Source organism: Chenopodium quinoa, unplaced genomic scaffold (assembly GCF_001683475.1).
Source record: "Chenopodium quinoa cultivar QQ74 unplaced genomic scaffold, ASM168347v1, whole genome shotgun sequence".
Taxonomy (NCBI): Eukaryota; Viridiplantae; Streptophyta; class Magnoliopsida; order Caryophyllales; family Amaranthaceae; genus Chenopodium; species Chenopodium quinoa.
This window is the reverse complement of record NW_018743919.1, coordinates 1384434-1409526: the sequence shown is the minus strand read 5'-3', so window position 1 is coordinate 1409526 and position 25093 is coordinate 1384434. Positions and strand designations below refer to the sequence as shown.

General features: G+C 37.6%; 4 protein-coding genes and 1 pseudogene across 4 annotated transcripts; 2 read left to right on the top strand and 3 right to left on the bottom strand.

Annotated features, from left to right (window-relative positions):
• Positions 1–2261: 2261 nt before the first annotated feature.
• On the bottom strand, positions 2262–5386 carry LOC110687290 (putative receptor-like protein kinase At4g00960). Its single transcript, XM_021863920.1, has 7 exons — positions 4372–5386; positions 3975–4085; positions 3662–3783; positions 3355–3565; positions 2997–3234; positions 2720–2870; positions 2262–2629 (listed from the first exon to the last, which is right to left on the bottom strand). The coding sequence occupies exons 1-7, from the start codon at positions 5120–5122 to the stop codon at positions 2330–2332; spliced, it is 1884 nt and encodes a 627-aa protein (XP_021719612.1). The 5' UTR covers positions 5123–5386; the 3' UTR covers positions 2262–2329.
• Positions 5387–5646: 260 nt separating this feature from the next.
• LOC110687289 (putative cysteine-rich receptor-like protein kinase 20) lies at positions 5647–9082 on the top strand. Its single transcript, XM_021863919.1, has 7 exons — positions 5647–6499; positions 6622–6741; positions 7453–7574; positions 7695–7905; positions 8033–8270; positions 8353–8503; positions 8582–9082. The coding sequence occupies exons 1-7, from the start codon at positions 5776–5778 to the stop codon at positions 8876–8878; spliced, it is 1863 nt and encodes a 620-aa protein (XP_021719611.1). The 5' UTR covers positions 5647–5775; the 3' UTR covers positions 8879–9082.
• A 1684-nt stretch (positions 9083–10766) lies between these two features.
• Positions 10767–13683, top strand: LOC110687162 (annotated as a pseudogene).
• A 240-nt stretch (positions 13684–13923) lies between these two features.
• Positions 13924–16676, bottom strand: LOC110687281 (putative receptor-like protein kinase At4g00960). The gene is made up of 7 exons (XM_021863914.1): positions 15840–16676; positions 15590–15730; positions 15374–15492; positions 15080–15290; positions 14754–14991; positions 14509–14659; positions 13924–14416 (listed from the first exon to the last, which is right to left on the bottom strand). Exons 1-7 carry the CDS (start codon positions 16654–16656, stop codon positions 14090–14092), a joined length of 2004 nt encoding a protein of 667 aa, XP_021719606.1. The 5' UTR covers positions 16657–16676; the 3' UTR covers positions 13924–14089.
• A 2929-nt stretch (positions 16677–19605) lies between these two features.
• Positions 19606–20953, bottom strand: LOC110687161 (putative cysteine-rich receptor-like protein kinase 35). Its single transcript, XM_021863777.1, has 3 exons — positions 20931–20953; positions 20024–20114; positions 19606–19935 (listed from the first exon to the last, which is right to left on the bottom strand). Exons 1-3 carry the CDS (start codon positions 20951–20953, stop codon positions 19606–19608), a joined length of 444 nt encoding a protein of 147 aa, XP_021719469.1.
• Between the last annotated feature and the right edge of the window lie 4140 nt (positions 20954–25093).

Genomic DNA, 25093 nt, shown 5'->3' with positions numbered 1-25093 from the left:
GAACAAGAACAACGATAAGTGTTATGGTTGATAAGCATGATGATGGCTAAGGGACCATGAAGGTAACTATGTAAACATGTGTTTACATATGTTAGCTTCATAAGGTAAGTATCCTATACATATATAGGTTATGTATGTGTAGGAGTCTTTTAATTTAGTTTAGTTTTCTTTATTGTTTTTATAAATAAAAAACTAACCTTCTGTTTTACTTTGTTATTCTCAGAAGTTTGCTCAGTTCGTCATCATCAAAAAGGGACAACTTGTTGATCCTTATGAGGTTTTGATGATGATGTTAAGAATTGAGCAAACTTCCATTTAATAAGGATTTTCTAGTGTTGTGATGTTTGCAGGTTCAGTAAGCGTTGAGGGCTGAAGTAGGAATTGAAACAGAGGAACTTTAGAGGATCCATGAGGATACAAGTAAATTTAGAAGAAGAGTTCCAGAAATGGAACTTCCAGAAGTTTCTTAACAGGAACTTCAAAACGGGTTGTAACGACCTGGTTTCGGTGTAATGCTGGGGAAAACCCTAAGATCCAGAATATATCAAGACTACAGGATTCCAGAACAAGAGTTTCAGAGAAGCAACATGAAGACAGAGAAATAGAAGTATATTGCTCTAGGATTCATGTAAGTATGTTGGACATAAAAGTCGGTCTGGAACAAGTCTATATAGAACCGAGGTGAATTCCAAACAGTCAATGAAATTAGAGTAACTGACTTGTCAGGAACTCAGAGACTGTCAGAGTTCAGGAACCTAATAGGAACTTAAGTATGAACGTCGTTAAAAGTCGGTTTTAATGATATATATATTTACCTTATACGTGCATATCTTTTAGGGATTTGGTTTTACTGAATAAAGATATTTATCTTCTAATAAATCCCTTTTGGAAAAAGATAAGATTGTTTAAAAAGTATTTTAAACAAAAAGATAAGTTTTGAATAAAATCTGATTTTATGCTAAGTTTATCTTATTATTATTGACAGTTTTTATTCTTAACAAAAAGGTATATTTTCGGAAAACTGATTTTTAGAAAATATCTTTTAAACTTATCTTTTCAGAAAATCTATCTTTTTCAAGATGAAATGAATAATTCGAGTGTACTATAAATATGCTCATATGCATTCATTCAAAGTTGAGGCTGACGAAGTGTAGTGGTCGTGCTTAATGGTTTTATCCTTCACCACGAAGCTAAATCAGTCCTCCTGGTCAAAGTTCCTATCAGGTTTTTGGTTACAATACGTCTAGTGAGTTCCAGACAGATCTTGAGTGTTCAACATATTAGTTTTATCTCTCTATTCATAGATATGTATTTAGGGATATTCGATGAGATCTTGTAATGGGAAAAAGGGTTTTGAGTGTTTTGTATTTTGGGGTGAGATTGTGAATTATCTTAAATTCACGCTTGTGTATGAGTTTGAAATCTCGTAAAATTCGAGTGGTAGTTAGTCACCCTGAGTGGGTGTGTCTTGGATTGCACAGTGAGTGAAAGGAACCTGAGAGGTGTCTTGGGTCACCTAGGAAGTGTCCTGGGTAAAGGGAGAAAAAGGGTCCTGAGAGGTGTCTTAGGTCTGGTAGGAGGTGTCCTATCATATAGTCAAGTGTCCGTGGTGGAACTTTCAAAGCAAAGGTCAGTGTAATAGGTTGTACTAGGAGAGTTGCCTATTATAGTGGAATTTGTTTATAAGTCCCAATAGGGCCGAGGTTTTACTTCCAGTTAGGCACTGGATGGTTTCCTCGTAAAACTTGTTGTGTGCTTTAAGTTCCTTTACGTTTTGTTTTTAATTTCCGCATAAGTTCCGCGAAAAGTAGGCACTAGGAACATACTACAATTCACCCCCCCTCTTGTAGTATATCATCCGAAATAACAGGGTGAAGTTAGAAATCATGGAAATTATGGAACCATGAAGTGCAGATCATATTCTTTCGTAACTATTTTGTGCTTGCCTGATATGACGAACAAAAAATGCAAAGTCATTTTTTGAAGCCACCTGATTTACCTTCCTGAAGCAGTGAAATCACTGCTGATATGATTTTATAGCATAATCATTCTCAAAAGACAATAAAACAAAACTGAAAAATAAAAACTGAAGTTTAAGCATTACTGAAATTTTTGCTCCAGTTTCATTCATTATGGACTACACTATATCAGATCAAACTCATAAAACATCACAAGTCATAGGAAAAATATGAATCGCTTCCAAAACTAAACAATAACTGCAGTTCTTTAAAGAAACATTCCAATATATAGTGGCTTTTCAAGCTCTTATATCAATTGATACTATTCACAAGATTTTGTATGCCAACCAGCTTGCATCTGCTTTTACTTATCACCGGGGATTCAACTCAGTGATTTCACATTCTGCTTGAATGCTATAACTTTCACGTGGAGCTGCTTTCTTTCCTAGACAATAAGGGAAAGCAGGAGGGCGTACAGGTGATGGAATTGTGACAGGTTGAGTGTTAAGCATGAGTAATACTGATGCAATGCTAGGCCTTTTATCTGTCTCTTCTTGAACGCACAATAACCCAACCTGTATACATCTTTCTGCCTCAGCCTTTGCAGAAACATTCCCTAGTGCTGAATCTAGCAACTTCAGAGAATTTCCTTCATCCCAAAGCCTCCAAGCCTTGTAAAGAGCCATTGCAATGTATGATATCAGTTTTTTCGGGGAAGTGATAGCAATGTATGAATAATTGACTACAGATTTTCAACTTACATAATCTAGAAGGCTATCTGCCTCCGTATCTGGATCAAACAAGTTATTCCGCTGACCACTCAAAATCTCCAAAAGTATGACACCATAACTAAAAATGTCAGACTTGCCCGAAAATTGTCCTGTTATTGCATATTCAGGAGCCATGTATCCACTGCATCACATTTTTCGTTCCTTATCAAGGTTAGCATTCTTCTTCTATGTTTGTCAATATTTATAAGCTGCTTTATAAAGTGATAAGGATGTAAGACAACGAATTTAAATTGAAATTAAATCTTACAATGTCCCTACCACCCTACTGGTATTCCCCTGACTTTGGTCCCCTCCAAAAAGCTTTGCCATGCCAAAATCTGCTATTTTTGGGTTCATCTCTCCATCTAACAATATGTTGCTTGGTTTAAGATCACGATGGATAATTTTGGGCCGAGAATCTTCATGGAGATATAAGAGGCCTCGTGCAATTCCAACTATGATGTTGTAACGTGTCTCCCACTTCAAATTTGCGCCTTTTTTTTTATCTGCAGTTCATGATTGATGACGTATTAAGAATGAAGGTGTTTCAAATGAGTCACATATCTGTACAGAAATTGTGATGCATTAAACTCGTTTTCAACTGGATGTGTCAAAGTAAACATTACCAAATAAATATCGGTCAAGGCTCTTATTAGGCACAAACTCATAGACTAGTAGCATCTCATCCCTTTCCAAACAAAATCCGAAAACTTTGACAAGATTTTTGTGCTGAATTTTGGCAGCTAAACATGCTTCAGTCTTAAATTCCTTGATTCCTTGTCCTGAAGCATTTGACAGCCTCTTAACAGCCACTGCTTGTTGGTCAGCAAGTGTTCCCTGAAATCAGCATTGTCATTTAACAATGTCAAATAAGTCAATATCTATAGTGGGAGAGCATGAATTGCAAGATCACATCATAAGTATGGCACGAACCATGTAAACAATTCCAAATCCACCTTGCCCAAGCTTGTTGGCTGGTGAAAAGCCATCAGTGGCTGCTTTAATAGTATCCAGTTCAAAATGCAGGTTTTCCATGCTTTTAATTTCCTCAATCCCTGAAATGACAGAAAATCATTGTAAAAGTGTTTATTTTGGGTTGTGTCACTAGCCTGATAGGTTCTAAAATTTCCTTATCTTAAGCACATCAAGTGATGATTTGTCTTCGTAAAGTTAATATTTCCTTCTACCCCAGTGATAACATGCTGGTTCTTCCTTCAACAAGTGAAAGTGTGAGAAGTGAACTTACCAATGGGCTTTCTGGTGGAATTTTTTCTCTTCAGAAAGACGAAAAAGTGTAAGAACAAAGATGCTGCTGCTACTACTGAAGTAACAGCCAAGGCTATGTATATCCCCTTGCCTGAATTCACAAATAGAGACGTAAGTTTTACTTTATTCATACTCTAATTATATTTCGTATAAAATAGTTCATTTTCTTTCTTTGGGCAAGTGAGATTATGTTTTTCTCAAAAACAATCAGGAAAATGCAACTTATTGGAGTGTTCATGTTCGTTTGTCATTATACGCAAGGGAGGACATCGGAGAGAGAGAGAGAGAGAGAGAAGAGGGGGGGGGGGGGTGGCCTGGAAACTGTAAGGAAACAAGATAAAAATTCTTATTTCATACTCTAGTTATATTTTAAGTACCTGGTGAAAGAGATCCAGCATCATTGAAAGCATACATCAATCTGCAACTTGGTTGCAAGAGTCCTCCTGATTGGGTACCAGGTGTTGTAAGCTTACTTAGTGCACTATTTAAGCAATTACTGCAATCTGAGGGGCTCAAATCAGGAGTACATTGTACAAAACAAGTCATTGTCAGGTCTTTAGTTAGATAAACTGTTGTGCTTGATGCTAACGATGAGTTCCCAGTAGTAGCCGTGCTGAAGAGGCTGATAAATGTGTCTGTCAAGTCTTGATTATACTGACTATACTTTGCTTGTCCACTCTCCATATATCGATGTACAGATTCATTATTGATTGCGAATATGGAGTGGTTTGCATAGCGTAACATGCATTCTATATACCACACAATAGATGCTACGCTAGATGGACATTGTTGTCGAATCTCATCCTGTGCAAGTGTGATGCAATCTTGGCAGACCTGATCGGTGGTGTAACTGCTACAAAGGAAAAGGCCATAGACTTGGTTTGGTGCTTCTCCACTAGTGACGTTGTAGAACTTGTTTGTGCTAGCTCTGGAGGTGAGGTTAGATAATAGTAGATCAACATTATTTGCGTATTCACTTTCCTGATCATATTGTTGATCCCCTCCACAATAGCTATCTAAGTAGGTGACTTGATCCTCGGCAGTCGCAGCCTGGAGTAGAAGATCTGAAAGGCAAAGAAATAAAAAAGTTCCTGATAAGAAATGAAGTACAAGTTTTGTTTGGTCCATTTCTTTTGTTTGTACTAGGAGAAATATTGCAGACCATGGGATGTTGAATTTATTGGTTTTCCTGAACGTTCCCTTCTGACTAATTAATAAGTTTACATTATTAATGAATGGCTTTTAGCTTAACAGGTTATTTTTCAACTAAATGTGACCAAATTTTTTTTATGCTTATAGAAACTTCAGTTCCCATCATATGATTTAGCATCTGAATTATTAATTACTTTGTTTATGTAATACTAGCGTTGATTAATTGAACATCTACTCAAAATCACATATAAGAGGTATTGCCTTATAATTAAGGTTTTTTTTTTTTTTTTTTCCTAATTCGTCATCTTTGCTTAACGTAATTGTCATCTTTGTAGCATTTCAACTTAATCTCTTTGAAATCCTGGGTCGGTGATAGTTATTTCCTGGAAGTGCTACTGATTGAACAGATGACTATTATAAAGTACTGACTTTGACTGGGAATAATTTTTTACTTTTAACTAAATGAAGATAGTGACAGAACAATTAATTATTACAGGATTAGTTGCAGATGGTTTGCTTCTCCAAATTCCTGAGTAAGCTGAATTGATTGCTTTGGGCACATATCTATGAATTATCAGACTTCATTGGATCTTATCAAAACATAACATCTGAAAATAAAACTAAAGTCAATGGCTATTTTTGACCCAAAAGCTATCTGTTTGCTCTGTCTTTCAGTCTTTTTCTTCAGACCTGCTATTTCCGAAGACCAAGTTACTTTTATGCAGCAATTTTGTTCTGAAGAACAATTTGATCGTGAAAGTGTTTATCAAAGAAATCTAAATCATCTTCTAGCCAATGTCTCCAGTGAAGCAGTCTCAAAAAAGTTCTACAACTCTACTGCTGGTGAAGGTGTTAATAAGGTGTACGGCCTATTCCTTTGCAATGCAGCCTACACTGCTCAACTTTGTCAAGACTGCATTACTGTAGCAGCTGGGCAAGTTCAACAAAAATGTCCATATGATGTTGATGCAATAGTGTTTTATGGGCAATGCATGCTACGTTATGCTAACCATCCGATATTCTCTATTGAGGATGATTCTGTGCATTTCAGCTTTGAGTATGGACCACGGATTTACAAGGAGTTTGATCAGCAATTATCGAGCATGTTAATTGACCTCTTCAACAAGGCCATAGCAGATAATACGTCCCTGGCTTATGCATCAGGAGTGGTTTATGTTAGAGAAACAATATCACTTGTGGTCTATGTTGATTGTACTCCTGATTTAAGTCCATATGACTGTAACAGATGCTTGCAAGTCGGACTCAATAGGCTTCCAATGAATGGAAGACAAATCGGAACAACTGTGCAGCCAAGTTGCCGATTGTCATACTTTTATATTGATGTCAGCCCAGGTAGTACTTAACTCCAAATATTTCTCTGTAGTGTCCTGAAATGCTTTCTTTCATTCTTAATTAGTTTATAAAGTAAAATTTATCATGAAGAAAATCTGAAAGGAACTTATTAATGATTGCAGGAAAACGATTTGGTGCTTCATATATTGCTCTTACCACAGTTGCTGCCATAGCAGGGATATCATTTATCTTGAACTTCTATATGTGCTTCCGCAAAAGGAAGGAAAGAGGAAAACCCACAGGTAAATTGTCTTCTTAAGTATGAAATTTGGAGACATGCATGTGTTGGGAAATAGAATTTCATGATATAGGGAAGAGTTATTTATTTTATTTCAAGTACATTTTCCACTCGACTCTGTAAAAGATATCAGACCATGAGTCATAGTCTATTCATTGCTACAAGAAAGATGATTCAATTTACCCCATGACAGAAATTGCTGGTGGGAGTTAGAATTTCCCTTATCTTTTCTCAGGGATGAACTTTAACTTGTTTATTAAACTGAGGTACAGGTCTTGGTGGTTATAAACATCAATATATTTAATTTACATCCTTGTTTAGGCAATATGACAGTTTCAAAGTATCATCTACCGCATAATTTCTTCCCTTTGAACATGGTGAATTTAACTTGAGCATAAATTAGTACGATATCAAGGATCATCCATAACAAGAAAAATTCTCCATGGATAACGACAAAGGTCCAACAGGCTATTGTTTACTAAATGATTATTTACTTCAATAGCAAGATAATAGTTACAGAGTTCTTTGTCTAGCATAGTGTACTAATTCTATCCAATATATCATATCATTCGTACACAAGATATATTTGTCTATCTACTAAAACTTTACTAGCTGTGCTTATATAGTTATATGCCAAGTAATATGGGGGTAAAAAAAACATCTGAAGTCTTTTAGATATCTTAGCATGAATGAGATTCTGTGATGCGTTTTGCAGGACTTGAAGAGATTGAGAGTATGGAAACTTTGCACTTACAGTTTAGTGCTATCAAAGTTGCTACTGACAATTTTGCCTCAGCCAATAAAATAGGTCGAGGTGGATTTGGAATTGTTTACATGGTATTTTCGAACAGCTGACTGATAACTCAAGGATTATTTACATTTTCCTTCCTATGTATAAACCTATTCATATTTGATATCTTACTGGAATAATTACTATTAATTTCATGGCAATTTTAGGGAACACTTCCAGATGGACAAGCTATAGCTGTTAAGAGACTTGCAAGTCCCTCAGGGCAAGGAATCAGGGAATTCAAGAGTGAGGCATGTTTAGTAGCAAAGCTGCAGCACAAGAACCTAGTCAAACTTTTTGGTTTTTGCTTGGAAGGAGATGAAAAAGTACTTGTCTATGAGTTTGTGCCGAACAAGAGCCTTGATCGCTTCCTGTTTGGTATTATTTTCGTTCTGTTGCAATTGAAATTTGTTATAAAAATCCATGATGGAGATGAATAACTTAATTACTACAACCAATTTGTGAAATAATTTCTTGACAATCCTTGTCATGTTTGATGATGTAGATACAAATAGGGGAGTCCATTTGAAATGGGAAACTCGGCAAAAAATCATAATGGGAATTGTAAGAGGACTTCTGTATCTTCATGAAGATTCTCGATTCAGGATTATCCACCGGGATCTCAAGCCTGGAAACATTTTGTTAGATGAAGAATTGAACCCCAAAATCGCGGATTTTGGAATGGCAAAACTGTTTGGGGTTGACCAAACTCAGGGAAATACCAGCAGAGTTTCTGGAACGTTGTAAGTTAACCTTCCCTATTTCTCAGCTATTATTTCTCCTTTTCATAAATTGTGACTTATGGAGGTATTTTACATAATGCAGTGGATACATGGCTCCTGAGTATCTTTCAACTGGGAAATTCTCAGTTAAGTCTGATGTCTTTAGCTTTGGGGTTATAGTTTTGGAAATTGTGAGTGGACGTAGGAATAGTGTCTCTGAACTACAAGAAGAAGATGAAAATCTACTAAATCATGTAAGAATTACTCTTCTTATATTGGACTTCAACTAAATTTACATCTGCAGCAAATTTGATGTTACTTTCACAACACAGGCATGGAGGCTCTGGAACGATGGGACTGCTTTGAAGTTAGTAGATCCAAATCTTGGAGGAAATTACTTTATCCCTGAAGTGACAAGATGCATCCATATTGGACTATTGTGCGTCCAAGAAGACGCAGCTAGACGGCCAACAATGGGATTAATTTTGTCCATGCTCAGTAGCCTGTCAGTAGTTCTACCTTCTCTGACAGCACCTCCAGCTTTTCCATATAGGAGAAACATGCCTCAATCCTTGAATGAAAGTAATGCACGCTTTGCAGAGGTGTTTACAACTATGCAGGGGAGGTAACTCTGTGCCTTGGGAAGCAGACAACTCGATGATTTTAATGCTTAAAAGACACTTTACTGGAATTATTTCATGTAAATATAAATTCTTTGTTTCAAGTGGATTATATTCCTACGTTGTAGAATTTTTTTGCTTTTGTTCCTCTTTTTTTCTTATCTTATGGATATTATGCTGCCGGTCCCTGAATCAACTAAAACTCCATTTAAAGGCAGGTTATATATCTATTGGGGGGGGGGGGGGGGGAATGAACTGGATATGCACTTTTGAGTTTTGGCTGCACGCCTCCATCTATATGGTCCTGCATCAACTTTACCTGATGAAATGGCTGTAATTAATTGTTACAAAAAATAAGAGATTATATCTTGCTGTCTTCGTTACCTATGCATGTCAAGTGCTTCAATATAACTTGATCAGCTATGTGCTTTTACTCTCATATATCTTACTGATTGAGGGTTTCGAAGTTGGTACTTAGTTAATCCATGAATCTTCTGCACAAGAGCTGAAATTTCCCAATTTTCACTCTGCACTTAAGTTCTCTGACCCTGCAACCCATCAGTTTCAAATCCTTTTAGCTTTTCTAAGGGGCTTTCATTGTCTGTGACTTTCTGTTGTTCATTTGTTTTTTTTCGGGTCCTTAAATAAATAGAACAGAGTAACAATCGCTGCTAGTGGTTTTAAGAAAAACAGAATGGATCTCTTTAGCGTACTAGTGTTATGGTTTCATATAACACGGACTTAGTCTCTGGTGATTATTTTTTGTATCCTCAGGTCTCTGATATAATCTGCTCAACAAATCAAGAAGTCTACTGATAAATATTAGTTCACAAATTTGATCAATACTTATCTTTGTTGTGATATCATCTTTTACCAAATGGGATTCTGCTGAACATGTCCTCTGCAATTAGTAAATACTTTATTCAGGATTCTTGAAGTTATACTGTTGTGTATTCACACCATGGTTATACTAGTAGAATAATATATATATATCTATATATATATATATATATATATATAGCCCAATAATTGATGTATATATTTGACCCAGATGAAGAGTTAGCTAGCCATTAAGTTAAGATTGCAGCGATGCTGCTTTGACTTTCAACAAATTATACAAAAAAAATATACTAGTATAATATTTTCTGGAATCCAATGTTTAGTCTATCAATTAATTTCTATTTATTCTTTGATCAAGTTATGCACAACGAATTTGGAAGTAAACATTAACTATATTTTCTCTGTGCAAGGATAACTGGTTAGTTTAAGAGTGTCCGATGTGTAGAGAGGCTCAATTACTCTTGTTATATGCATCTTGCAGACTGTAGGAAATTATGTTTAAATCATTTGCTGAACTTATTCTTCTGATTAAATTGCCAGAATTCCGGAAATGTACACTAAACTAACTTTGACCTATAACAAAATTCCAGCTATATCTGACCGATGTTTTTATTAATGCTAAATCTAGACTTCAGTTCTCATTTCTTCTGAGTCAATATCTTTTTATTATTACGCTGCATTGTGAGATAGAGGTTGGAATGTCGTGATTCATGCATTCTATTTTGGTAAGCAAAACAATCAAGCAGTGAACATTTATTTAGTTTTTATTATATTTATTGGGATTGACCAGAACATACAGGTTTATCTATGATCTTAACAGTTAAAGAATATCTATCTCTGACTCACAGTTGTGACCTGTGAGCTTCCATTTGTTATGAATATGACTGGAAATTGGAAATAAATTTTTTGTTTAAGCTAAATGACTGCAAGACCAACAAAATATTAGGATTAGGTTTGAATGGTATGATTCTCTAGAGTGATCTGATGTTATTTGCTTTGAGGACATATCTGTATAGATCTTACCCAATCATTTCTTTTGAAAAGAAAATTACTGCGAATGGCTATTTATATCCCAAAAGCTTTGTGTCTGCTCTGCCTTTTAATCTTTTACTTCCAAGTGGTCGTTTCTGACAATCAAGTCACTTTTATGCAGCAGTTCTGTTCAGAGGAGGGACACTATGATCATGAAAATATATATCAAAGCAACTTAAACCTTCTACTATCCAATCTGTCCTTTGAAGCAGTCACTAAAAAATTCTACAACTTTACTGTGGGTGAGTGTGGTGATAAAGTGTATGGCCTATTCCTTTGTGATGGGACCTACACTGCTCAGCTTTGCCAAGACTGCATCACTGAAGCAGTAGGTCAAATTCAACAGATGTGTCCAAATCATGTTGAAGCAATGGTGTTTTATGGGCAATGTATGCTACGTTATGCTAGCCGCTCCATATTCTCCATTGAGGATGATTCTGTGTACTTCAATTATGAGTATGGACCTCCTGCTTACAAGCAGTTTGATCAGCCATTATCAAGCATGTTGATCGACCTTTCCAATAAGGCCAAAGTTAATAATACGTCCCTGGCTTATGCAATGGGAAGTGTCTATGTTAGTGAAAATGTAATACTTTCAGCATATGTTGATTGCACTCCTGATTTATCCCAGTCAGAGTGCAACAAGTGCTTTCAAACTGGACTCAATAGGCTTCCAATCAATGGAAAGCAGTTAGGGACAACGGTACAACCAAGTTGTCGATTGCAATACGTCTTTATTGATTTCAACCCAGGTGACTCTAAGCTTCTAATAACTTTGCTGTAGTCTGTTTTCGCTTTTGCTTAGATTCAACTTTGAAGCTACCACCATTTTTTTGTATGTTACTGGTGTTTTAATAGAAATATATATATATATTTTGATTCAGGGAAACAATTACGCACATCATACATTGTTGTTATTATAGTTGCTGGAGCTGCAGGGATATCATTCATCTTGAACTTCTTTGTGGCTTCAGAAAATACAAAGCAAGAGGAAAGCCCACTGGTAAGTCATCTACTAACATTTACATTTATGCATGTTCTGGAAAACAGATCTAGGGTGGACTCAATGAAGCTCTTTGTAATCTTCAAATCAAGTACTATAGAATTTTCAAGTATTACTTTATCATTATGGTACCTATACACAAGATATTGTTAGGAATTTGCAGCCTGTAGGGGGGGATAAACAAAATTTGCAGTCTGATAGAGATTCAAGTATGAATGAGACTCTGCTGTGTTCTGCAGGAATTGAAGAGATTGAAAGCTTGGAAAATCTGCACTTGCAGTTTGATGCTATCAAAGTTGCCACTGACAACTTCTCTCCTGAAAATAAAATTGGCCGAGGTGGGTTTGGAGTTGTTTACATGGTATGTTTGCGTAATTGACGGATAACATAAAAATACTGTCTTTCTTCTTTTTATGTCGAACTTCATACCTGTAATTTCTTCTTGTCAGACAATCAACTTATAGTTGTTCACTTTCAAATTTAGGGAACACTTGCAGATGGACAAGCTATAGCTGTTAAGAGGCTTGCAAGTCCCTCAGGGCAAGGAATCAGGGAATTCAAGAGTGAAGCATGCTTAGCAGCAAAGCTACAACATAAGACATTTGTTAAACTTTATGGATTTTGCTTGGATGGAGAAGAAAAATTACTTATATATGAGTTTGTGCCAAATAAAAGCCTTGACCGATTTCTATATGGTATGAATTCAATTACAACCTGAACTTTGTTATAAAAGGCCATGTTGGAAAATGCATGTTAAATACAACTAGGGAAGTCCCTTTGAGAAAAGTTCTGATTTCTTGATGACTTACTCTTGTCCTGGTTGAAATTGTAGGTACAACCAGGGGAGTCCATTTGAAGTGGGAAACTCGACAAAGGATTGTAATGGGAATTGCAAGAGGACTTCTGTATCTTCATGAAGATTCCAGATTCGAGATTATCCACCGCGATCTCAAGCCTAGCAACATATTATTGGATGGAGAAATGAACACCAAAATTGCAGATTTTGGAATTGGCAAAACTTTTCGAGGTTGACCAAACTCAGGGAAATACTAGTAGAGTTGCTGGAACATTGTAAGTTTGATCCCTTCCTATCTCCCCCTCCTCTGAATAAAATCAATAGACCCCAACCCTTATCTCCCAATCATGAATTCTCCTTCTCCTTCTCATGCTTTTTGTTTTTGTTTTTGTGTGTGTGTGTGTGTGGATGCGTAATAATGCAGTGGTTACATGGCACCTGAGTATGCTTCAACAGGGAATTTTTCAGTCAAATCTGATGTTTTTAGTTTTGGAGTCATACTTCTGGAGATTGTGAGTGGACGCAGGAATAGTGTAACTGATCTAAACATAGAAGATGAGAACTTACTAAATCATGTAAGCTTTAATCATAATATATTATGATTGTTATCATTCTGAAAAGTGAAAAATAAAAAAAATGGAAAACCACTGCCTCTGCAAGAAAAATTTAAAAGCTCGTTAATTGATGTTATGTTTCCGTACAGGCATGGAAGTGCTGGAATGATGGGACCGCTTTAGAGTTGGTGGATTCAAATCTTGAAGGAAATTTCTCAGTCCCTGAAATTGAAAGATACATCCATATTGGATTATTGTGTGTTCAAGAAGATGCAGCTAGACGGCCAGCAATTGCATCAATCTTGTCTATGCTCAGTAGCCAGTCAGTTGTTCTGCCATCTTTGACAGTGCCTCCAGCTTTCCGTATAAGAGAAACCTTCCTCAAGCATTGAGTGCAAGTAATGCTCATTTTACAGAGGTGTTCACTAATGTGAATGGCAGGTAATTCTATTACATGAAAGCTCTGTTACTTAGGAGGCTGATTGATTATGCTCGTAATGCTTAAAACCTCTATATAGGGGTTGTTTTACACAAAAAATTATTTCTATCATGTCAATGAATGATAATTATACTCAATATTTTGCTTGTTAACACAACAAATGATTCTACTTTGATGTGGATCCAAAAGTATCTCTGTGTGTGTATGTGTTTTTTTTTTTTTTACTCTCCTGAACATAATAGTTTGTCAAGACTGCCTAAATGTAGAATATAAAAAATGTCTACATGATGATGTAATTTAACAATTTCCTTCCTTTTCTACCTCCCATATATAGGTATCACTTTGGGAGGGTCTCCACAAAACATCATACGGTGTAACAACAGTTATTACACAAGTAGAGCTTAAAATATTATAATTTCATACAGTATATACATATTCACCATAAGTTGGCTAATATATGCAATAAAAAGAAATAATGTAATATGCATATCTTGTAAAGCTGCAGACACAGTTTATAACTTCGCAGTATATAACCTTGAGTGGACCTAAATCTCTATTATCGAGGGTAGAGCTCTGTCACAGAAGCGTCATTAACTGACAATGATCTGCTATTTGATTGATCTAAGGAATTGTCTTGTGAAGGTTCACTTAGTAGCACGGGACGATTTTGTATGAAAAATGCTGGTTGCAAAGGCACTTCCAGGGTCATAGTGTAGCTACTTAGCATAAGAGATACTGAAGACATGGTTGGTCTATCGGCCATGTTATTCTGGACACACAGTAAACCGATGTGTATGCATCTCAGTATCTCAGCACTAAAAGCAGGGGATAGTGCAGGGTCAACAAGATTCCACGCTTTGCCTTCTTGCCAGTTTTTCCATGCCTAAGACATCGTAATTTCAATGTTAAGAAAGCTTGGTTTGTGTTAATTAATATTTATATAAGTTGAGTGTAAGAATAGATGATCACACTTACATAAGCAAGCAGATTTTTCTCATTTTCTCCAATTTGGAAAGAGCTATTCTTTTGGCCGCTAACAATCTCCAAAATAAGTACACCAAAGCTGAAGACATCCGACTTCAATGACACCTGACCTTGGATCAAATACTCGGGTGGCATGTAACCACTGTAACAAACCAATGTCATGTTTCAAAGTTAAGGTTTCAAACAATTAATAGTAATCTCAACATTGAATAAAGCTGCTATGCTATGATACTTACTGGGTACCAACTACTTTGCTTATCACTGCTTGAGATTGGTCAGTCTTAAACAACTTTGCTAGGCCAAAATCTGCAATCTTAGGAATAAATTCAGCGTCTAGCAGAACATTAGCAGCTTTCAAGTCACGGTGTATAACCCGCTGTTGTGATTCTTCATGAAGGTATAAGAGTCCTCTAGCAACCCCATTAATGATTTTAAGGCGCGTTTCCCAGTGCATAGATGCACGATGCTCCGGGTCTGTATTTATGTACAAACCTTAGATGATTTTGCCAAACTACTTTATGAAAAGAAAAAGATAGGACAACCATAAGCAGTAAATACTAACCAAAAAGGAAGCCATCAAGGCTTTTATTGATGACGAACTCATAGATAAGAAGCATTTCATCTTCTTCCAAGCAGAATCCGAGAAGTCTCACTAGATTCCTGTGATGCAGCTTGGCTAGGGTCAGAATTTCATTTTTGAACTGCTCTTCCCCTAGAACTGCATCCCGTTCGAACCTTTTAACTGCTATTTCTTGTCCATCAGTCAGCTTCCCCTGATTATAAAAATAACAAAGATTTATTCTTATTAGTTCTTGCATTTGATGGTATAAATCCTAGACAATTTTTGAACAATTACCTTGTAAACAGTGGCAGATCCACCTTTTCCGAGCATATTATCGACAGCAAAGTTCTCTGTTGCAACCTTTATTACCCCAGTACTGAATTGTAAGGTTTGAAGAGTGTCCATTTCTTCCTCTATGCAAATCATATGAACAATAATACAAGATTAGCTTTCTAGTTTACTTTTAAAATTGGACTGCTACTAGTCTAATAGATAAGAATCCTTGCTTACTGTGAAAATTTCCAGAAAACTTTCTCTGCTTCTTCCTTCGTACAAAGATAGAGATGGAAGCTATGATAAGGATGAGTACTAATGATCCAACAATCGGAACAATGATAGCAATGATTTTATGTGACTTGCTACTACTTGCACCTAAAAAAAAAAACAAAACACAAATCCATGATACGAGTTGGACTAACTAAAATACTGAAAGAAAGCTAAGTTAACCAGAGAACCAAAAATTCTATGCATATTTTTTTACCATGTGCAGAAGAAGTAGCATTTCTGGTGGAGCCGGGTGGAGTAGCGACATAAGTTACATTCTTATAGAAAGGATAAAGTTCATAACGAAGATTGCAACTAGGCGAAATCACTCTTCCTCCTGTAGCCATAAAGAAAGGACTGGTGGTGATAAAATACTTTGTGAAGACACTCAAAGTGATATTTTGCACACACTTAACACAGTCGAGCCTAGTCAAGTCAGGACTACACTGAACAAGTCCATACAAGGATTGCTTGGCCGTAATTTTCGTGTTTCCGGTAGCAAATTTGAGAATAGAATTACCTAATGAAGCTTTGTTTTGCAAAGAGGTCATTAATGTAGTAAGTGAACTATTTAACTTGTGAATATTATCAGTAACATTGCCATCAAACCGAACAGCCCAAAATGGCCTATCTGTTAAAACATGAAACAGACTGATGTTTGTGTAATATATTACACAGTTCTCAGAATACCCGAGTGCCTTCATACTGTTGGGACAGACTGAAAGCAGAGTAGTAGCAGAAGAACGGACACAATCACGACAATCATCAACTGAGACATCGGCCCTGCAGAGGGACATGGCTTCGACTTTGTTGGGTTGTTGGCCGGCGGTGAAGTTATAGTAGCCGTAAGTGATTTGGGTGTCTGAAGACATAGAATTGAGGGCTGTTTTAAGGTTTGTTAGATAAGCATTGGGAGTGGAGTGATTGTCTCCACACTCTTTATCGAGAAACTCAAATAATTGAGCAGAAGTTTTGGGAATTACATAAAGTAGTTGAACCACAAATACTAAGAAGAATAACTTGGTTAATTCCATGTTTGCTGTGAATGTGATTCAGATGGTAGCTAACAGAGGTCTATAAATAAATATTAAATGATGAAAAGGGTAAATCGGGTCATAAAAATATATTGTATGACAAAAAGGATAAGTCGGGTCACAGGTTGTTATCATACGAGTCATAGCGAAGTTGCCTTATATTCTGTTGAAATTTATAATCAACTTGGATTGTTTTAAGAAACTACGAAGTATTTTATCTTTCGGGAATCTGGACATGAAGCATTGGCGGACCTGGCCTTGTGCATGGTGAGTCAAATGACTCATCAGGGCCCAAAAAAAAAAAATTCTAAGTTTTTTTTTAAAAAAAAAAAAAAAATTGTTTTCTTTGGTTGATTTTGTTGTTGTTTGTTTGGTAAACTTTGAACCTTTTGTTAATGTTGTTGGATTTTTGATGAAATTTGAACCTTTTTTACCATGTGAATTGTAGTAAGTGTTTATTTAGGGTGTTTATTGATGTTAATTATATCTATCAAATTGTCAATACACCATTGGCTTTGGTAGATTTATATGGGGTTTCGCATATGTGCTGATTTGATTGGCGATTCAGACGATTGCTTATGATATAGTCGACCCACCCTAATGATATAGTCAATTATGTCTGTCAAATTGTCAATACATCCTAATGCTTGTACAGATTTTAATCTTGTCAATTATTAGAAAGCTAAGCTTGTCATGTTGTCAATTTTTTTTTTTACATATTTGGTTATCGATTGTGACTCAGCAGTCAGAAATTCCTGGATCCGCCGCGCACACGAAGGATTCTCTTTTGGACATACTGACACTATGGATGAGTGCGTCGTCTATGATCTATGAATTCAATCTTATTCCATAACACATAGATATGTAAGGTACTGTTCATTTCACCTTAAAAAATAATATTAAGTAAAAATAATTTCAATTCAATAAAAATAAGTTTAGTCCAGTAAAAATTATTTCAGTTCAGCAAAAATAAGTCCAGTTTAGTAAAATTCAGTAACTTTATAGAATAAATATAACATAAAATCAGTAAAAAATAATTTTAGTTGAGCAAAAATAATTGTTGTTTAGTAAAAATAATTTCAGTTTAGCAAAAATAATTTCAATTCAGCAAAAATAAGGTGAAGTGAACGACGGCTAATGGATTAACTATTCCACGTTAAAGGAATAAGAAAATTAACATATTTGACTATTCCATTAGCATGCTTCATTTCCACATAATTTTTGGGTGCAAAACTGCAAAATGTGGTAAACGGTCCTCCTAAAGTACTACCAGGCATAACACGTTAATAGACTTTTAGTTGTAATTTGAACTTATGTAATGAAATTCACTATTATGTAAACTTATATTTCCAAAATATAGGATGTGTCTATTCTCCTATATTTCAGTATATAAAGCCACAAACACGACTAAGAGGAAAGAGATAATAATAATTTTTAAAAAAATATAAAGAATTTTAATTCAAAAAGTATGATTTATTTTTTTTAAAAAAAAGCCGAATAAAAATGGTGTTATACAAACGGAAAGAGTACTTGCCAAAAAAGAAAAAAAATAATAATAAAAAAAAGAAATAGTAAAACATACTTGCTCCACTTTTCTTTTGCGGCCTTCGCATTTTATTACTTGCTTAATTTCTCCAAGTCATCAGCAGAATTTTATTAGGAGAAATAATAATATAAAATAATTTAATTACTTGCTCCACTTTCCTTTTGCGGCCTCCGTATTTTATTACTTGTTTTATTTCTTTTTTTGGAAATCTTTTACAATATTGTATTGCATTAATTTCTTCTCTCTAAATGGGCCCTCTAACTAGTTACTATCATACTTTAATATTTTCATATTCTTTTTCTCCCAGCTATTATACTTTTTTTTTTACCAACCACACTTACTTCATATTTTAATTTTATTATTTTATACTATTATTTCTCCTAATAAAATTCTGTAGATGACTTGGAGAAACGGAGCAAGTAATAAAATACGAAGGGCGTATGCTCAAAGTGGATAAGATAGTAGGAGCTATGTAAAGATGTAACAATTATTGTAAGTATTTAAATCATTCCATATGAAGACTATAATTACTTTTAAAAAATACACTATTTATAGTTTTACAATTTACAAGATTTAATCTTGTTTCAAAAAAAATGAAAAAAAATAAAAAAATAAAATAATAATAATAATAATAATAATAATAATAATAATAAGATAAAATAATAAAAATGAAATTACATGATCTAATCTAGTTTATTTATTTATTTATTTATTTATATTTTTGGGTGAAATCTAAAAATAACTTCTAATAAGTTGGCCATCCAAAATAGTAGTCAAATTGTGGAACAACTTAGGAAAAGTAAAAGTACTAAAGTAGTGCCCCTCTTCAAAGGGAAACGGAAAGAATTGGCGAGTGCACAAATCAACAGTTGACTGTATCATTGACGTAAGAAGGTGGGCACAAAATGTTTAAGAGGAGCAGGGTAGGCTTAATTGAGCTCAAATCAAAGCTACTTCGCAAAGATAACAAAAAGTCACTCCGTATTTCTTAACTATTTATACAAAAGAACCAAGAAAATAATATTCAAATCATTGTATTTTTAATTAAAACGCTAGGAAATCTATTTCTGATAAAATACATCGTGTTTTGTTATAAGGCTAAACTCACAATAAGAGGGAGCCCCCATTTCTCATAGTGTTCTCACATGCCATTTTTGTAAATAAACCAACAACTTTATTCAATTGTGGAACCTAGAATAATAAAAAAGCTGTTGATTGATTCATGAAAATGCCCTCATGAGAAACAAATTTCGTTTCTCACTATGAGAAACAGGGAATTCCTCACAATAATACATGAATCTATTTCACTTGTTTGTCTAAATGTAGTTGTCATAAGTAACATGGTTTATATATACTATTGACTTGACAATTAGGCATCCCTTCAATACCTTCAAGGGCCATCTTCACCTAGGGTGCAACTCTGTTATTGAAACATTATTGATTGAACCTTTATCTGATCTTATACTCGACTTAGCCGTTGTGCTCCACTCCAAGAGCATATTGGGTAGATTTTGTCTCTCGGTATAAAATGCAGGGTGTGCCGGTACTTGAAGTGTAACAGAATCACTACTCAACATCAGATCGACTGCAGACATCGTTGCCCTGTCTACAGGGTTGTCTTGGACACACAACAAACCGATGTGGATGCATCTCAATATCTCGGTACTAGAACCGGGTGGTATTACAGGATCTACCAGATTCCAAGCATTGCCGTCAGTCCAATTTCTCCAAGCCTATAAACCAATATAATGTTGCAATGCCATTTATGAATTTTTGTAACATTGTAAAAGAAAGTTGTCAAATTTTTATTAGGTAACTTACAAAGCTTAAGAGGTTTTCTACATTCTCCTCATCGTTTAAAAATGAAGTAGTCCTTTGTCCGCTTACTATCTCTAGGACGAGTACACCAAAGCTGTAGACGTCTGACTTTACTGATACTTGACGTTAAAGAGCATACTCAGGTGAAATGTAACCTCTGCAAAAACAATATAATATATTTCTTGTTTCGGTTTGAAAAAAATGGACCTTCGGCAGGCCCTTCGGATGAGTAGAGATGAAGCCCAATTCGTGTGGTGACCGAATTGGGGATTTCCTGCACAACTAAACACACGTAAACTAGCCTCGGGGGTTGTGCCGAGGAAGGCCCCTCCGATGCCGAAGTCAGAACGGATGTAAGATAATGAGAGAAAAACTATGCAAGAGAGTTTGTTGCTTGAGGCATTTCATGTGAAGCCCCTATAATTGTGCAAAAATGAAAGCTATTATACCTTGCTCCAATTAGATGGATTGGGCTTGAGGAATCAAATGGGCTGCCATTTGATTGGGCCTTGCTATACCTGACTTGGCTAATTTGTAATGAGGGTTGAACCTTGCCTTTTGGGCTTTGATTATTTTCATTGTGGACTGGGCCCAAATACAAGTTATTTGGACCCCAAACAACTTGCCCCCCAGACCCGATTCGTGAGGATAACGGGTCGGGTTTCAGCTGCTGAGGGATTTGAGGGAAATAAATGAAAATAATTTAAATGTTTTTGAGAATTTGTACGGTTTTAATAACCGTTAATAATGATTAATTAACCTTAATGACGGTTAACTAATGATAGTGGGTAAGTGGAGTGAACTTAGTGGATAATTAATTTTTGGCGGTTTGTAATTGGTCTGTGAAGAATTCGAAGAGTTTGTGAGTTAAAATCAAATGAGTGGGATTCTTGCCAGGTATTTGACTTACCTTTGCATCAACATTTCCGGCATTCTCAAATCAAAACACATTCGTAATTCACTCTCACTTCCCAGCAAACTCGCGCAACTCCACTTTTTCTTTTCACTAATTTCTGCACTTTCCGAAGCTTTTCAGCGAAATTCTTTGCTCCGAACTACTAAATCGGCGAATTCCGAGTCCGATAGAGGTAATTTTCTCCGAACTCCGTTCGGATTTCCCCTTTCTTTAAGCTTTTCCCCTTTTTCCTGTCTTTTCTCATCGCCGTCAGTTTTTGAAATGGCCGGCAACCTTGGAAAGAGACCAATGGAACCTGAGGCCGAGGCTTCCGAAGAAGAGGTGCCGCAATTAATTCTAAAGCGCAACCGTCCTCTAGCAATGATGTCGTTTCTGAGCGGTAACCCTAATGCCCGAATCGAGGTCGGTTCATCCTCGAGTGGCGAGAGACTGAGGGCCATCCCTTTGAATAGTGCCCCTCCTAATGAACCAGCCGAAGCTAGTACTTCTGGCCGAAGGGCTTTCTCAAGGCCTCGGCCTTTGACTCCTGAAGAGAGGGAGTGGACTGACAAGCACGAGAACTCAGGTCTGCTGATGACCGAGCCATCCTCATAGTGGCTGGAAAATGATGCTTGGTACCGCTTCGCCGAGCAGCTAGAAGTATATTACAGCATAATGGAAGCCGATGGGTACTGGTGCCGAATGCCCACGGCGCTGGAGAGAATTTATAGGGCCCCTCCTGGCTACATTGGGGTTTATGTTCGGCAGCTGCAGAACGGGCTGCGATTTCCTGTTCACACGTTCGTCATCAAAGTTCTGAACGGATACAACATTTCTTTGGCCTCCTGACCCCGGTTTGTGTCAAAAGAATCATGACGTATTTGTGGGTGTACCTCTTCTATGGGCTGGAGTCGAGCGTCCATTGCTTTCGGTGCACGCATAAACTGTCACCGAACACCCAATCCAGCAAATGGCATGGCCGAGGCTGGTGGCACATAGAAGACGAGAAGGGCTATTTGACCTCCTATCCGAATGACACTTCGGACAAATTTTGGAGAGGTCAATGGATCTGGGTGCGAGCCCTTTCGGACGAGAGTCACCCTAATTATTTCGGGGGACTCGCTATACTAGAAAGCCCGATCCATCGATGTCAAGCCTCGGCCCTGACGATTTCACAGAAGCGGATCATCATCAGATGGAGCTCTTTGGCCGATCCTCCAATCCTGGCGCTACTAGCCGAATGACCGTTGTGCCAACTGTCTGGCTACCGTGTTGTCATTACATCTTCCAAGAGAAGATGCTAGCAGTTGTCGGCCTCAGCCGAAGATACCAAGGTGGTAAGTGATTCGGCTGGGGCCGAAGCTTTTATTTTCTGCTTTTCAATTTCTGCGATCTGAAGCTTTTTATTTGAACAAATGTTTTGCTTCTGACTATTTTTCAGAAATCTGCGAGGAGAATTCTGGTATCAATTACGAAGTGTTGGGTATCAGCCGGGAAAGGGAGTCGATCACCAATACCCCTGTTATCACTGCTGTGAAGGATCGACCACTGACGCTGTAGCCGAGGAAGCTAGAAGTGGTCAGCGCCTTCAAATACCTGGCACAGAAGCCTTGGTTCAAGAAGCTTGATCCTTTTTTCCTTCATTCAGCTGAAGAGGAAGCTGCTGCTGCTGCTGCCGCTGCTACGTCAGAATTGAAGGTGGTATCGCACATCCACCACCTCCTCCATCCGAGCAACAGGGAGAGGAAGGTTCAGAAGAAGAGAACACCGAAGAATTATTCGGGCCTTCAGTAAGTCCACTGTCCTTCTGCAGTCTTTTTCCATACTTGAATTTTCGTGAAATTTCTCTAAGTATAGAGTTTCAGCTTTTTGATCTTTCGGCTTGTGAAGCATTTTTCTAAGTATGCATGTTACACGTAGCTTTTCTTAACTTGTAAGAACATTTTGCTAAGTGTAGATCTTCGGATGCATATCTTTCTGATGTTTGAGGCTTCGGCTGAAATATCTGCGTGCTTCTACCTTGAGTTTACTTGCTGTTGCTTTTTTGTTGTTTTGTTGTTGTTTTTTTTTTTAGTTCTTACTCGTCTTCCTGCCCCCTCTTTCTTTTCTTCTGCAGTCCGAAGGGGAAGAAATAGAGAAAGAAGTCCCCTCTCCTGAAACCGTTGCCGAAGACATGGCTGGCGGGAGAAGAAGACCTTTGGTTCGCCCTGGTCAATTCAAGGCGCCAGAGCTCCCTGTCAAAAGGCCTCGGCGAGAAGAACTTCAAGAAGAGGCAGCCGAAGTCATTTCCCCTTCTCGGGAAGTTTTTATCGAAGTGGTCGAGCTGCAAACTAACCCTTCACCTCCTCGACACGTAGCTGCGCCATTTTCCGATGAGGTTCGGCACGAGGTGGATGTGCTGGGCATCCAAACTGAGGATCCTGGCCTTGCTGAGAAAGGAAGCGAGCCTGAGCTGGCCGAACCTGATGTGCTCACGCACTAGGACATCCCCTCTAGCTAAGCTGCGAACTCGTTCAAGACTTTCCAGTCAGCTGAAATGGGTTTCGGCTCAGTGCCTTTGGTTCCCGTCCCTGCTCATGCACGAGCGATTTTTGAAGATAGGCGCGACTCTGCCTTCTTCTTCTTCGGCAACTTGGGCAACCTTTCAGCTGTTGAAAGGGCAAAGGCGTGGATGTAGGGCACCGCTGCTGAGGCCGCTGAGTCTTTGGAGAGCGTGCCAAACCCTCTTCTAGAGAACCAAAGGGTTCTGATGTAGGTAACCTTCCTACACTTACTTCTTCTTCTCCTCTTCTTCTTTTTTCTTTTCTTTTTTTTTTTTTTGAAGAATTCCTTTAAGTGTTGGACTTCGGCTAACTGCTAAGCTGCGATTGCTGTCTTTTGCAGGCTGTGCACAACCATTTCCTCATTGTGGAAATGTTTGAAGAGGTCTAAAGTCAGGCAGCCAAAGTTGAAGAGGCTAAAGCTCTGGCTCGGCTGGCTGAGATGAAGCAAGCCAAGGCTGAAGACGATGCTTCAGCTACCAGGCTAGAAATTCAGCGAATGGATGAGAACTTCCGCACCTTCTGCCATGGTTTGGAGCAGACAGTCTTCCCTTGGATCGAGGAGGGTCAGTCTCTCATGAAAGAGTATGGAGCTGATACCCTTGCCGAGTTCCGGTCTCGGCTTGAGACTTAAATGAAGGAAGATGCTGATGCTCGGCATCTCCTTGTCTCTGCCCATGAGATACAGCTGGCCCAAGCTCGGGAAGAAGCTGAGAAGAAGCAGAATGACTTGCTTGCTGCCAACCAGAAGCTGAAGGATGATCTGGTAGCTCAGAGCACCGAGCTGGAGACTCAAAGGACTGAGCTGCGGAATGCCTAGGAGCTGCTCAAAACCCGAGTTTATACAGAAGCTGAATATGCTGAAGGGTTTGAGAATGGCTGGAAGTCAGCTCGGCGCTTGGCTCTACATGATGCCCCTGATCTCAACTGGGACCAGGTTGAGGCTTGGTCGATGGATCCTGACAATCCTCGAATCAACGAGGCTAGTCAGGTTGAGATAGACTTCCTGGTTCGACAAGCCGAAGCCGATGCCAAGGAAGCTGAGGAAACTGCTAAGGAGGCTGAAGCTGCTGGTCCTGCCTCCTCTTCAGCTATGGCCGGTCCATCTGGGGTTCCAGAGAATGCTGAAGCATAGGAACTCGGGCAGCTGTCTTCTGAGTCTTGTGGATTAACATGCGCTTAACTTGTAAACGCCGCATCAGCTTTTGCCTGTTTCTTTTGCCTTCAGCTTGCCTATGTACAAACTTAATTTATAACTTTCTGAGTAGATGCATTAGAATTTCAGCTGTTTCCTCTTACTTTGCCTATTTTTATAGCTTTGAACTTAATTGCTTATTCTTGAATTTCTTCGAAATTTAGCTAAGTACAGAGCTTCGGCCTGGAAGTCTTTAGCTGATGATTCCCTTTACCTCTTTACGCCTTGCCCATTTCACTTGGCTTTCTCGCAAAGATATTTCCAAGTACTGAGCACTTCAGCTTAGAGCTCGGTATGTGAGTACCTTCTGCCCCCCCCCAGAACTTTGAAGATGTTGTCTTCAGAGTTTTGAGTGCTATTGCCCTTGATCTTTCTGGTGTGGCTGAAGATTTGTTATAGTTCGCACGCTTATGCCTATTCCTTATATTTTGCCCGGTTTTAAT

Excerpts from the sequence above, each read along its gene's own strand:
- LOC110687281 (XM_021863914.1), bottom strand. The coding sequence starts at position 16,656 with ATGGAATTAACCAAGTTATTCTTCTTAGTATTTGTGGTTCAACTACTT. Across the intron at positions 15,731-15,839 it reads TGCTACTTCTTCTGCACATG|GTGCAAGTAGTAGCAAGTCA; the intron begins GTAAAAAAATAT and ends TTTTTTTTTTAG. Across the intron at positions 15,291-15,373 it reads GATCTGCCACTGTTTACAAG|GGGAAGCTGACTGATGGACA; the intron begins GTAATTGTTCAA and ends TTTTATAATCAG.
- LOC110687161 (XM_021863777.1), bottom strand. The coding sequence starts at position 20,953 with ATGCCGGAAATGTTGATGCAAAG. Across the intron at positions 20,115-20,930 it reads CCGGAAATGTTGATGCAAAG|CTTTGGTGTACTCGTCCTAG; the intron begins GTAAGTCAAATA and ends AGACGTCTACAG. Across the intron at positions 19,936-20,023 it reads TAGAAAACCTCTTAAGCTTT|GCTTGGAGAAATTGGACTGA; the intron begins GTAAGTTACCTA and ends ATTGGTTTATAG.
- LOC110687289 (XM_021863919.1), top strand. The coding sequence starts at position 5,776 with ATGGCTATTTTTGACCCAAAAGCTATCTGTTTGCTCTGTCTTTCAGTC. Across the intron at positions 6,500-6,621 it reads TTATATTGATGTCAGCCCAG|GAAAACGATTTGGTGCTTCA; the intron begins GTAGTACTTAAC and ends TAATGATTGCAG. Across the intron at positions 6,742-7,452 it reads GGAAAGAGGAAAACCCACAG|GACTTGAAGAGATTGAGAGT; the intron begins GTAAATTGTCTT and ends TGCGTTTTGCAG.
- LOC110687290 (XM_021863920.1), bottom strand. The coding sequence starts at position 5,122 with ATGGACCAAACAAAACTTGTACTTCATTTCTTATCAGGAACTTTTTTA. Across the intron at positions 3,566-3,661 it reads GATTTGGAATTGTTTACATG|GGAACACTTGCTGACCAACA; the intron begins GTTCGTGCCATA and ends TGCTGATTTCAG. Across the intron at positions 2,630-2,719 it reads CAGATAGCCTTCTAGATTAT|GCTTGGAGGCTTTGGGATGA; the intron begins GTAAGTTGAAAA and ends GCTCTTTACAAG.